The 13779-nt window shown below is 38.3% G+C and overlaps 1 protein-coding gene across 1 annotated transcript in view; it reads left to right on the top strand.

The window, feature by feature from the left end:
* The window catches only part of FGD6 (FYVE, RhoGEF and PH domain containing 6), a 72708-nt gene extending 61611 nt beyond the window's left edge, over nt 1-11097 (top strand). Inside the window, exons 18-21 of the mRNA XM_012569120.5 lie at nt 1307-1434; nt 2964-3092; nt 5361-5509; nt 8013-11097. Coding sequence (XP_012424574.5) covers nt 1307-1434; nt 2964-3092; nt 5361-5509; nt 8013-8049 — 443 coding nt within the window. The 3' untranslated portion in view covers nt 8050-11097. The remainder of the gene's footprint in view (nt 1-1306; nt 1435-2963; nt 3093-5360; nt 5510-8012) is intronic.
* The last annotated feature ends 2682 nt before the right edge of the window (nt 11098-13779 follow it).

Here is a 13779-nt window from a genome sequence, read left to right as displayed (position 1 = left end):
AACACCACAGCTAGAGCAGTTTTCACTGGAACGCTTTCAGAGAATGTGGTGCCTAGTGGAAAGCAATGGCTGGATAGCCTGATGGTAATAACGCTTGCTTAAAGATGAGATCAGGGTCAGTGTCCTCATCCTGAAAAAAACTAGTACATCTCTTTGAAGAAGCTTCATATCATTCTGCAGAAAAAAGTGTAAAATCAATGAAAGCACCTCCTAGTGAGGTGGGAATCCAGTCCCATCTCACAAGACTTGCTGTGAACTAAGTCAAAATACTTGCTTATAAAGCACACCAATGAGCTGTAAACAGACTGAAAGAGCTTTCTGGTCCCCTTCCCTCGGCAGAGGCTCCAGTGCAACACAAGCTCTCTAGGGTGTCAGGAAATCTGTGATGCTCAGTGAAATGCTAAAGCTCTGGATTCCAGCACGCTGGGGCTGACATTTCTAATGGGGGTGCGGAAAGCAGCATGGATCATCCAGGAAATGACAGTGGGAGCCTGCGGTGATGGGAAGGCACTGTCTGAACCACCTGCAGGTGTCTGCGCTGGGCACTAGAGGCTGCTGTGCTGCAGGCAATTGCAGCTGCCTGAAGCTGGGAAAAGGGCTGGGGAGCAGGTGCAGTACAGCTGGCAACCACTTCACTCTCCTGCTCTTCTCATTGTCTCAGAGCCTCACAGAGTTCAGGGCCAGCTCTAGAAGTAGACTTTATAAAACCACTCATTCCAAGTGCAGCTGTAAAAAAAAGGAATGGGTCTTGCTAGAAAAAGGAGTTTTGAAGAGGTGAAGTGTTGCAAGAGAGATGAGTAACTACCTGTGGCAGTGAAGAAACACAGCACATGCTGGGAGATGGGAATGTCCAGAAGTGTTTGTGTGCTGGAAGAGGAACATCCCTATTGAATAAGGTTGAGAAGTTAACAGATGTAGAGAATTGAAAGAGATAAAGTCCAGAAACCGTAGAGGACAGCTGTAAAATTTGCTGTGATTTTTAAGACGTAATTTTCACTCTCTTTATGAGCAAAGGCAATTCAACACCCAGGAAACAGACTTTGAAAACAATCAAGACCAATTTGTTTAGCGTTAAACTTGTGTTTTTTTTAGTATGATTGTTATTTCGGGGATTCTAACACATGGTGTTGATGATAACACTGAAAAGTTAATTCAGTACTGAATTTAAACTGATTAGGTGTTACTATAGTAACCTGTAATCTGAATAAAAATGCCAGCTGTTTTTAACAAGAAATGTCCAGGAATTAATTGCCTGTGTTTAGTTATCTATGACATGAAATCAATACGTTCATCCTGTGTATTTTAGATAACCAGTGCACTCCTAAGAGTGGATCCCCAGTCAACCATAAATCTCCATCAAGTGCCTTGTCTACAGTATTACAAAGTATTCCCTCTGGAAGAAAGCAGAAAAAAATTCCTGCTGCCCTCAAAGAAGTAAGTGTTTTATTGGTCAAAAGTGGTACCTTCTTGGTATTATATTATCAATATATCAGGAGTGGGGGAAAAAATCCTTATTTTAATCATCTTAACTAGAATCAAAAGTCAAAATGTGTCTCTGAGGTTTGGGCCTTAGTTTTAAGTAGGCAGGAACATGAAGTATGAAGCACTGTGTAAACTGCATAAACACCTGTGAGATTGTGATTCAGAGCTATACTTAAAATTGTAATTTCTTTCCTTCTTTCCTGTGTTTCCCTGAATTTTGATTTATCACTGTACCAACAGTCAGCGGCAAGACTCCTACAGCAACTCAGTTCTTGGTTTATTATTAGAAAAAGTGGAGTAACCATACTTACTGTAGGTCTTGGGAATGGGAGGAAGTGATTTTTCAGCAGGTTTGCTGATGACACCAAGATGTGTGTTGCAATCCACACACTGGAGGGAAGGGATTCCATCCAGAGGGACCTGGATAGGCATGAGAGATGGGTCTGTGAGAACCTCACAAAATTCAACAAGCCCAAGCCGAAAAGTCCTGCATGTTTGTCAAGGAAATCCCAAGCATAAATACAGGCTGAGTGGAGAATGGATTGATGCCATCGCTGGGGAGAAGGATCTGGGTTTGTTTGTGGGTGAAAAGATCAACATAAATCGGCAATTTGCACTTGCAGCCCAGAAAACCAGCTGTGTCCTGGACTGCATCCAAAGCAGCATGGCCAGCAGGGTGAGGAAGGGGATCTGCCCCTCTGCTCTGCTCTGCTCTGGTGAGACCCCACCTGCAGTATAACTCTGGGGTCCCCAGCCATGGACATGGACCTGCTGGAATGACTCCAGAGGAGGACTACTAAGTTGAGGGAGGGCTGGAGCACCTCTCCTAATAGAACAGGCTGAGAGACTTGGGATTGTTCAGTCTGGAGAAGAGAAGGCTCCAGGGAGATTTTGGAGCAGCCTTCCAGTACCAGAAGAGGCGCCTACAAGAAAGCTGGAGAGGGACTTTTTACAAGGGCATGTAGTGATAGGACAAGGGGGACCCTTCACCTTCATAAGGTGAAGAAGGGTTTAGATTAGGTTTAGATTAGATACCAGGAAGAAATTCCTTACTATAAGGGTGGTGAGGAACGGGAACAGGTTATCCAAAAAGGGGTTGTGGACTCTCCATCCCTGAAAGTGTTCAAGACCCGACTAGATAGGGCTTCAAGCTTACTCTGATTCAGTGATTCTTCTTAAATAGGAATCTGTGTTCTCCAGCTATATGTTTTCCTTAGCATTTCAGCTCTCTCTTGTCCTGTTGTATCCAACTTAAGTTCCAACCTTCATTTACTGGAAACCTCTCTTCCAGATCAGGTAGACAGTAGCAGGCAAAATAATTTTTCTTTCATCCACCTTAGCAACATTAACCTGAGATTGGGTAAGAACTTCAGTCTCTGACAGGCAGGGCTCTGGAAAGCTGTTAAAAAAAAAAAAAAAACAAAAAACTGTACTGTGAAGTCTTACTAGGTTTTGTTGATTTTTTTTTCCCCCCTCTTCAGGTTTCAGCAAATACAGAAGACTCTACAATGAGTGGCTACCTACACAGATCTAAGGGCAGTAAGAAACCATGGAAACACCTGTGGTTTGTTATAAAAAATAAGGTGCTATACACATATGCTGCTAGTGAGGTAAGAGACTACATATTAGAAACTAAATATCAATGATAATACTGTCTTTGTAACAAAGATATTTATTCTTATGATCTAAAAATAAAATTAGATCACCTTACACTATTTCATCTCATTGTGATGCAGTATTTTGCAAGCCCCCATTGCGCTTGATACCATAACAGCATAATATATTGATGTAGCTATGTTGTTTCTGATTTCAGATCTAGTTTTAAGTACCTCTCCATTGCACACCATTGCTCAGTTGTAGTTATTTTCTGAATCAGTTGAGTACATGTGGGATCTGTTTGCATGCATCACAGTACTAATGTACTAGTGGCAAAGGCAATGTTATAAAAGCATCTTCAACTATCTTGTTCCATAAGTATTTTGAATGCTTACAAAAGGAGTAAACTACTATCTCTTGTCCTGAAACTGTTGTCTTCAGCCTGGAGTTGTTATTTGATATAAAAGAAATGCATATTATGTAATGGCATTTGCTTTTTTATTTAGAATGTATAGTCCTATTGCAGTGTGGAATAATCTCTAACATATATGTATATATGGTACATATATATGATATTCCAAAATGTCCTGAGGATGTATTTTATTGCATCTTAGAATATTCTTAGAATGTTTTGTTACATATATGGATGTATTGATCTTGGGCTTCAGGTTTTTTACTGTTTGTTATAGTTTTCTAGTAGCTTTCAAGAGCAAAATATCCAATGCATCTGTTTTAAGGTATTGCTATCCCTCACTTTCTTTCAAAATATAAGGTCCGACCTACCCTGGCCATGTAAAGAATTATGCTTCTTCCCACCACCCCCACTCTAGTTATTTCCTGGTTTGTGCTCAGATTTGTTCCTGGGTTGTTCCTGCCAACCACTATTTCAGAACTTCGGAATTGTGTCTAAAACCTGTGATGTTGTTTCCACTACAGCATTGGCAACACTAAAAATAAAACCCAACCTAAGTAGTTATAAAAACAGCTTAAATAAGTATGTGGAAAACAAATACTTTTACATCAATTAGAAAATCATTTCAGAGCATTGCATCTCTTCTGGCCTTTGCAAAGGAAACTTTGGCAGAGGTAAAAAAAGAATAAAATCTGTGACAGTCGCCTTAAATTTTCTTTTGCTTTGTTCCTCTGAGATATCAACCTTACAGAGTAGCTTCAGTTTGCAGTTCACAATCACAAAATTAACTCTCCCTATTTTCTTAAACTGAGGTATATCTGTCCTTAGTTTTCATCTTGGTGAGCCATTGCAGGAAACATTATTTAGAGAGTCTAAAGGGAAGGTGCAGTGTTGCCTTGGCCGCTTAGGCTACTTATATTGTTCCAATTGATAGAAAGATTAATGGTAAAGAAATCACCTGTTAGTGGTATGAAGACCTGAGATAGTAAAACAGATTACTCAGCTTTACTTGACTCTTTTCCAATATCAAGAAATGCTGCTGTCATAGGACACGTTTGTTTCACTGAAGAGGCAATTACCAAAGTCTTCACCTGATGTGTTAGTGTTTGTTTGCATGTGGGGGAGTTAGGTATTTCTTTTCCTTCTGTTCATAAGCATTGCAGAACCTTGCCTACAATGCCTTCCACTGTTTTGGAACTTGCACGGGATAAAAATACTTTTTTTTTTCTTTCCAAGAATGCTGTGTATTGTATTCATTAATAAAAAGACAAGAGTATTAAAAAAAAGGTAACTGAGGTAAATGAGGAAGGGTCTTTTCTAATCGACTATTAGTGAACACTCAGCAGCTTGTTTTCCCCTATCCTGTTTATTTCCAGAAAAAGAAAGTGAGATAAGTTTAGCCATTTAAAGATTTGGATCTTGACTTCAGTGCTTGAGAGTACAGGTTGCCTGTGTAGCTCCTCCTTTTAGCATACTCAGTGCAGTTAATAACATCCCACTTGACTTCTGAGCTTGCTGGAGATAGCACTGGGCCTGATGGGCCTCTGGTCTGCAGCCAGGTGGTGGCTGATCTGTGATACAAGAAGTCCTTGCCAGGCACAATGATGGGCAAAATAAGGCAGTGAAAGCCAAGGGAGATGTTATCAGGGAAATGAAAACACAACCAATGATGCTGAAGTCTGTGAGGTTTTATTTCCTGTCCCCTGACTCATGCCTACAGAATATAAAAAGCGGCATTCTGTGCATGTATGTTTATAACAATACGTTGTATTGTCTGCTGCAGTGGTATGGTGTATGAAGTCTAAATGCATGCCTTAGTATGTCTTACAAACTAATTTTGTATTTTTTTCTTTTTTTCCCTGTTACATAGGATGTGGCAGCATTAGAGAGCCAGCCTTTACTCGGATTCACAGTTAGTGAAGTAAAAGGTGAAAACTCAGAGTCTAGAGTGTTCCATTTACTGCACAAAAACACTTTATTTTACATATTCAAGGCAGATGATCCCCATTCAGCTCAAAAGTAAGAAACTATTTGAATTAATTTCTGTTACATATTTCTAGAAAATTCAGAAGTGGTGAATGTTAATATTCACACATAAAGCATATGTATAAAAGATCCGTATTAGATAATAAGTAAATGAAAGTTTTAAATTACTTAAACACAAGGTTCTGGTTTTATTAGGGCTTCTGAAATGAAGGAAGCAGACTCTCTTCTGCAAAAGACTGAGTGTAGAATGAGAAAGTCAAAGATAATAAAAGAAATCTTTGTTTTTCCTCGCTGATTCCTCCCACCCTGGTCTACTCAAGTGAAAATTGAATGTTACCTTTGGATAAATCCAGAAAATGTTTTTAAGAATTAACTGATACGCTCCTTTTTTCAATTTCACCTGTTCATATTAGTTAATCAACAGCATGACAGTGAAGAATAAAGCAAACACTAAAACTTGAGGGCCAAGGTTTGAAGTGTGTGAGCTGATGCCCATGAGCACCTAGGCATGCACTCAGACCAAAAACTTGCATTCAAAGAGCATTCACACAAGCTGTTTAATTTCAAGTCCTATCTGAACTTGGAGTCATATTTATCAAGCTATGTGTTGTTTTGGTTTCATGTAAAATAATCTGGAAGCTTGGTCATTGATCAGTAGAAAACATTAATCACATGATTCATAAAGTAAACTAGAAATGAGTGCAGAAGGAATACATGTAAGCTATCTTTCTTACATGCATATCTTATCTGACTGGTTTCATTGCAGTTTCCCCAAATGAATTTTACATTATTAAATAGATTTCATGCATTTACAAGTCCATTATTAGTACTTAAACATTCAAATGGATGCAGGTTTAGTTTTCTGCAAATAGGAACATTCTAAAAACAAATACAACAGGCAATTTTGAACAGCTGAGAACGTGCTTAATGACACTTCTCTACAGAAGAAAATCTGGAAGTCTTTATTTGATCTTTGGGAGTATTTTGTGCAGATGTGCATAAAGATTTCTTTGTTAATTAAGATACTACCCTGTTGTTTCCCCTGTGTCCTCATTTATACTATATAAAACAAACTGAAAAAAACCCAGGCATTCAATAGGTTTATTTTCCTACTCAGACAATGGCTTTTCTCAGAAGAAAACTTGAAATTTGGACATAGTGTATTTTACTGAGGTTAGGAATAACATTAAGTACTTTGAATTTCAAGCTTTCTCCAAGTATTTAATATCCTTAGGAGATTTTATGCTGAACCTTCGGAATAAATGCTGCTTTTACAGCCCTAAAAGGAAAAAAAAAATATGCTATTGGCCTGTTTGCATCAGTGGACACTATTTTTTCCTGATAGGAACAAAGAAATATCTGATGTATTTGTCTAAGTGCAGTAACAAATTTTAACAGATGGTTACTTTTCAATGTGGTTTTAAATTCCAAAGCTGTGTTCAATGCTTAAGCTGTTTATGATTTTTTTTTGCATTTGTATTCTACTTTAGTTGTTTTTAATTTACACACGGCAGTAGAAAATACTAAAAATATTACAAAAAAGTGAGGTTTGAGCTGTGTGTGCAGACTGTAGTGAGTAGTAATACATGATTAATATGTTCATGCCAAAAGCTTGAATTCAAAGAACATGCACACAGTTACAAAATTAAATGCTCAGGGCAAGGAAGAGCCAGCATCTGTGACTAATGTTTAGATACCCGGTGAATACCAAGACAGTTTGAATTTCCATGATAAAGATAATTACAATCTTTGTTTCATTCAGTCCTTCCAAGATTTCCACTCAGGAAAAAAATGCTCATTATGTGGGCCTCTTGGCTTTACATACATACAGTTCAGCCCTCACTCAGAAAACAGAATTATTTGTTCTGTACCATTGGAGTGCTTCAGGAACATTAAGTTTTGCATCCTTGAGAAGCTGAGGATGTTTTTTTACCTTCCTAACCAAGCAGGAAAAGAAACCACAGCTATAGGGAGTAAAAGTATCTGAATATTAACGTTAAATTTCCAGTTTGAGAAAACTTGGATCAGCTGTTTGGGACCTCCCCCTGGGCTCTCTTTGCCCTTCCCTGCCTTTCCATGTGCCATGAGACCACCTCCCTCAGCCCCACTAGTCCTTGGCTTTTACCTGCTGCAGAAGCAGAGAGCATGGGTTATGCAGATGGCTGCCTCAGGTACAGCAGTGTCCTGATTCCTCCCAAATCATGTTTGCAGTGAAAAAGAAAAGGGAGTATTGGGGGGTTTTAAAGGTATGCAAAACCTTGGCATAGCCTACTTGTTGAGCATTTCCCAGCTTCACCGGTTCTTCATGCATGTAACTTCAGTATAGGAGAGGTACAGAAAAAAGCTTCTGTTGGATGGCCTTGTACCAGGCAGCTTTGTATGTTTGAACTCATTGGATAGATTTTGGTATTTGCACTCACAGACCAACTAGTAGTGGAAGTATGATGTTACTTCTTGTGTGAATCTGTAGCTAGTGACAGCATTGAGATTTATTCTTTTATCGGCTACTTCCTAACCATGTTTAATTTTCTAACAGGTGGATAGAAGCTTTTCAAGAAGGCACTGTATTATAGCAGTGTCAGCATTGTGTCTGCAAGTTTAAAGGAAACTATCTAAGGATGGTCAGAAAACAGACTACAGCAACTGTTCAAAGAAACAGAATCCTGCCATCGCAACCTATACAAAATTGTATATTTGTCAGGATTAGGAGTTGTTGCATTTTTAGTGTAAAATAATATTTTTCTAAAGAATTGTATGTATTTCTGTGTTGATACAAAATGTGTTATTTATTAAATTCCAGTGTTTACTTAAATGGGAAGAATTATTTGTGCATTGAAGTCCAAAGTGTCCTCAGAATGGCAGATTGTTAGTCAACAGATTCATAAACTTTATTAAAAAAACCCCACAAAACAGATTTGTTGCAGTTGCACATTTCCTCATAATTTGTGTATAGATTCTTGAGTTGCCGATGTTCACTTTGCAATATAGCAAGAATGGATTGGTATAGGAATTTTACAGATTTGGGGTCGTTGTTGACTATGTAAGCTCCTTTATGAGAAGTTGTCTGATATTGATGCTCCTTTCCTTGAGTGGCAGTTGAAATCTTGCATACCAGTACATTAAAACAGTACAACAAATTCTGTGTCAGAAAAACAAAATATGGTTCAATTATTAAGAAATAGAAAAGGGAAAAATATTTTAAAAACAGTTTGCAACTACAAGGATAAGCCACTAGAGCTGTTACAGTACTACAGATGCCAAAGAGACTAAATGAGTTCTCTTCCAGCAATTACAGGATGAATTATCTTTTTATGTTTCCAGTAAGAATTCAAAGCAGAGTAAAAAAACATTATTGATAATCAAAGATGAGATATCTTACTTGTTTCAAAACTTCATTTCAAATTAGTTCTGTACCCAATATGAAACACTGTGTTGTATAAACTATTGTTCAAAGAGCAGTAAACAAATATGTGCACCCTACTCTCTGAAAATTTTAAAACTATTGTATATTTAAATATTATGTTCAAACTGGAATTGCCATACCAAGACAACAGAGCTTTTTTAGTGCAGAAGGCACTGAAAATGCATACCATTCTTTGAAATACCTTTTGTTTACAATATGATTTGTTCTGTTTGACACTTCAAAACAGAATTCAGCTTTAGGTGTTTGGCTTTTGGTTTTTTTTTTTTTTTAAGAGAATCATTGGTATACCTCATTAGGAAATACTTACTGATGATTCTGGTGCATTTATTCTATTTAACTTTTAAAAAATGTTAACACTGTAATAGCTTAAATGGAACTAGAGCTATGAAACCCACATGAAAGGAAGCCATTTTTATGTCAAATGCAATGGACTCAGTTAATTTTACTGTATGAAACACTTGTTATAGTCCCCTGAATCAAGCTAGTTGTGGTATCAAAATTAAGAGTAATTAACTTTTAATTAATTGTTTGAATTCCACATTAATATCTATTCTGTGGCCTCACCACAGAAAGAGAATAGATGGTAGAATAGTTAATATTTATCACAAAAAGACCAAGAATGAAAACACAAACCAAAATTCACTTATTCCCTCAATATACCTCAAGGTCAGGTCCAAGAGCTTCTCTAAAGTTAGTAGTGGGCTTGGAAGTTGAATTCTTAATATTAACTATACAAGAAATTTCATTGACTTCCAGCATTTCAGTAGAGTATCTTATGAATCAGGGACTTAAGGCTGTAGATTTGACTTCCCTCAGGACCACTAGAGGTTTGACCAGATAGTGTTGGAAATGCAGTAGAAGTCTGATCAAAGCCTTTATTCTCTTTTATTGTAATACAATTGTGCTAAATGAATACTTTTGTTATATACAAAGGGTTTTTACTTAATTTCAAAAACAACTGCTGACTGAAGCTAAGTGAATTATTACCATGTCTCTTCAGGGTGATTTCTGACATGATTTTTAGTGTATCCAAAACAAAACTGGTATCAATATAACATAGAGGTGATGTGTCTCTTCCAGTTTATAGTATCAAAGGGAAGAGCTTCTTCATATTTTCATAGGGACTGCACACCAACAAAGATGGCAAGTCGTGAAGCAGCAAGTGAATCAGAAATTTGGCTAGGAGCAAGCTAACTTAATTTCACTTTATGCTTTGATATTTTCTCTGCTGCAAAACAGAGCAATAAAAGTCAAAACACCCTGATTAAGGTGCCCAAGTTCTGCTTCATGTGGTGTCAAACTACCTCTAGATGATTTGGTGCAGAGGGAGAAAATAGTTTAAAGTGTTCTGTGGAAATCAGAGGACTTTTTCCAGAAGTGGTTGATCAATCAAAAAATTTGTGACATAAATAGATTGGAACAGAGCCTAATAAACAGTAGTATGCATATTGCAGTCACATTCTATGTGAAATAAATTGTCTTTGTAAATGTGTTTGAATATTTCTTTGTCTCACTCTTGCATTAATGCAAGAGTGAGAATGGTGTCATATGAAGAACCCACAACAGAAGCATTTTCATAACATTTTCAGATGGTTGCTTTTCAAACTTGCCCTATTTCTCCAGTTCACCTCCCAATTTGATTCATTACCATCAAAAGTAAAATATTCACATCTTGATTTGGCTAAACACTAAAACAAGATCAGAAGTTTTTAGACACCTGCTACCTCTTCTTATAAAACTCTATAGTTTGTAATCAATTTAAGATTGGTTAGTAGAGTATGAGACAAACATTAGCATTGAATATTAGTTCCAACATTTTTATTCATAGATAAATTAAAGCTTCTAGGATCTTGAATTCTCTTTAGCTTAAAACTGTGTGCCCAAAGGACTTAAAACAATCTGAGCAACTGTGGAACACATTTTACTAAATATTTTGTGCATGGAAACTCAGTTACTCAACTATGTTTATTACATCATAATGTAAAGAGATGTCTGGAAAGATACGTTCAGTGCATTTGTTTGCTGTAACTGCTGTCCCCTATTTACCATCCAAATAGTCTTTTATTTGGAGCAATCCTAAATCATACTGTCTAAATGGAAGAATAGAATTTTTATTTTGTAACTGAAAACAGTTTAAAGTTGTAGATATTCTTGTGGATATTCATCATTTTTGTATAAATAAATTCACATTATTTGAGTCTGAGTCCTTTAATATTTTCAGGTTTTATGTATTTTGTAATTTGTGTGCTAAACAATTTTCAAACAGCAGAATTTGTTACCATTACCTGCACATCAGTCTTACTTTAAAAATCACTGCAAAGAATTAAGGGGGTTAAGTCTATGTGACGGTCAAATTAAGGGTAATAATTAATTTATTAATAAATCCTTTTGAAAAATGTAGTTCTGCTGTATCAGTCAAAGTATGCCTGAATCACAGCTTCTGTTTGCCTTGGCTCTGCACATGCATCAGAACAACCCCAGCAGACTTGGGGCAGGCATAGTGTCTGGAAAAGGACCTGGGGGTGCTGGTCAACAGCAGCTGAAATTGAGCTGTGCCAAGAAGGCCAATGGCATCCTGGCCTGGATCAGTAATAGTGTGGGCAGCAGGACCAGGGCAGTGATTGTCCCCATGTACTCTGCACTGGTGCAGCCATGCCTCAAATGTCATGTTCGGTTCTGGGCCCCTCGCTGCAAGAAAGACTCCGAGGTGCTGGAGGATGTCCAGAGAAGGGCAGAGGAGCTGGGGAAGGGTCTGGAGCACAAGTGATGCTCTTTGATGAGGAGCGGCTGAGGGAGCTGGGGGTGCTTAGTCTGGAGAAAAGGAGGAGACCTTACTGATCTCTTCAAGCACCTGAAAGGAGGCTGCAGCCACGTGCTCAGCTTCTCTCAAATAACAAGGAACAGGACATTAGGAAATGGCTCCAAGTTGCAAAAGGGGAGATTTAGATTAGGTACTAGGAGAAACTCTTCATCTGAAGGGTTGCCAAACACTGGCACAGACTTCCTTGGAAAGTGGACGACTCACCATCCCTTGGGGGTATTTAAAAGATGTACAAATGTGGCACTTTGGGACATGGTTTAAGTGGTGGATTTAGCAGTTGCTGGGCTAAAAGTTGGACTCAATTATTATTTTAGAGGTCTTTTCCAACCTGAATGATTCTTTAATTCTATAAGTATTTTAGCAGGGCATGTAAGGGAGAGATTTTTCTGTCAGGTTAGTTATGCTGCCTCCTTATATATGTTTGAAAGCAGCTTTTTGAAAACTTGCAGTAATAGCAAAAAGAGTTTTGCTTCTCTGTGTGTTTTTGATAGGGATGTATGTCTTACAATCCTGGCTGACACAGCTGCAGAGGCACGCCTTCATACACAGATTAAGTATGAATCGGGTCACTTGCTAAAAAAAAAGAAAGTACATTTTACAGGTTACAGTGACATTTCTGCTGTACTGAGACTATCAGAATCCTTGGCTCAAATAAGATTTGATGCAAATTACTTGGCATTTGATAAACTGCGCTAAGCTCCATCACTTAGAAAGTGGATGTGCAGCTCAAGCTAGTTTGGGAAGTGACAAGTACTATAAATTGAGAGTGCTGCAACATTTGACACTTAAAGGAATTGCTTAGCAAGTTAATTTTTCTGCCTTAAAAATTCTTCACTGAGTTCATTTGCATTTGGTGTTTGGGAATGTCTTTGATCAAAAAGCAAAATACGATGCTTGCAAGTACTGACTGAGCTAGTGATCTTGAGCTAGGATTGATAGATACAAGTGCAGCCGTGGGACTGGGAGTGGGAGGAAAAGAGTAAAGGAATTGACAAGAGTGTGCATAATTTTATTAATGTTATTATGTAAATTTACGTGTATTCTTTGGGTTTTTTTCCTATCACTGCTGCTCAGATGTTGATGCTTATGTCATTTGATTCAGTAGAAATTGTATTAAATGGTCTAAATGATTTTCAGATCATGAAATTGTACATAGAGCCCCAGTGACCTAAATAGTGTTGAAGTTGGTGCTGATCTCTGACCACAGCTAGACCATCTTCATTGAACAGATGAAAGAGGAAGAAGGGAAAGGCTGTACTTTAAGTATAAAACTCTTACTTAAAATCAAGGTAATTTAAAATAATTAGCATAAACTAAGTAAGTAGCTAACACAACTTTGGTCCAGATGTTGAGACAGAGCCAGAGCAGCAGCAAGTTTTTCCTGGCAAATTTTGGCACTGCCCCAGCAGGAACATGCACTCATTGGCAGCCAGGCCATTGCCTTCCCAAGAGCTGTCCAGGGCACTGTTGACATTTAAGGATGGAACTTGCTTTGCCATGCAGGCAAAGCACAGCTCTTTCAGACTCAGCTGTTTTTACTGCTATAGTGACTGTGCAAGGCACTGCGTGTGCCTCCATCATGCTGCACATTTCAAGCCCAATCTGCCAAATCTGCCGGCCTTGTCTAGGGCTCTGCCTCAGCCAGGAGAGCCCACCAAGCTTCCCAAAGCCCAAATTCTGTGCACCTGTGACATTCAACACTGCTTGGTCCCATTACTCTGCAGGGAACTGCAGTGGGGGTTTGGAGACTTGTGCTATCCACTCAATGGGCGTAACACAAGAACTGTGTTGTGTTTTGGACCCCTCACTCTAATAAGGAGCGTCCAGAGGTGGTCAACAAGGCTTGTGAAGGTTCTTGAAAACATGCTTATTGAGGAGGGCTTGAGAGAGCTGGGTTTGTTTATCTCGAGAAAAAGAGGCTTAGGGGGGCCCATGGCTCTCTCACAACTACCTGTAAGAAGGGTATAGTGAGGTGAGGGACTGGTCTCTTCTACCATGTCTGCAGTGACAAAACTAAAGGGGCTCTAAGCGGTCCCAGCAGAGATTTCCAGATTAGAA

Source organism: Taeniopygia guttata, chromosome 1A (genome assembly GCF_048771995.1).
Source record: "Taeniopygia guttata chromosome 1A, bTaeGut7.mat, whole genome shotgun sequence".
Lineage (NCBI taxonomy): Eukaryota > Metazoa > Chordata > Aves > Passeriformes > Estrildidae > Taeniopygia > Taeniopygia guttata.
This window is presented reverse-complemented; position numbering and strand designations above follow the sequence as displayed.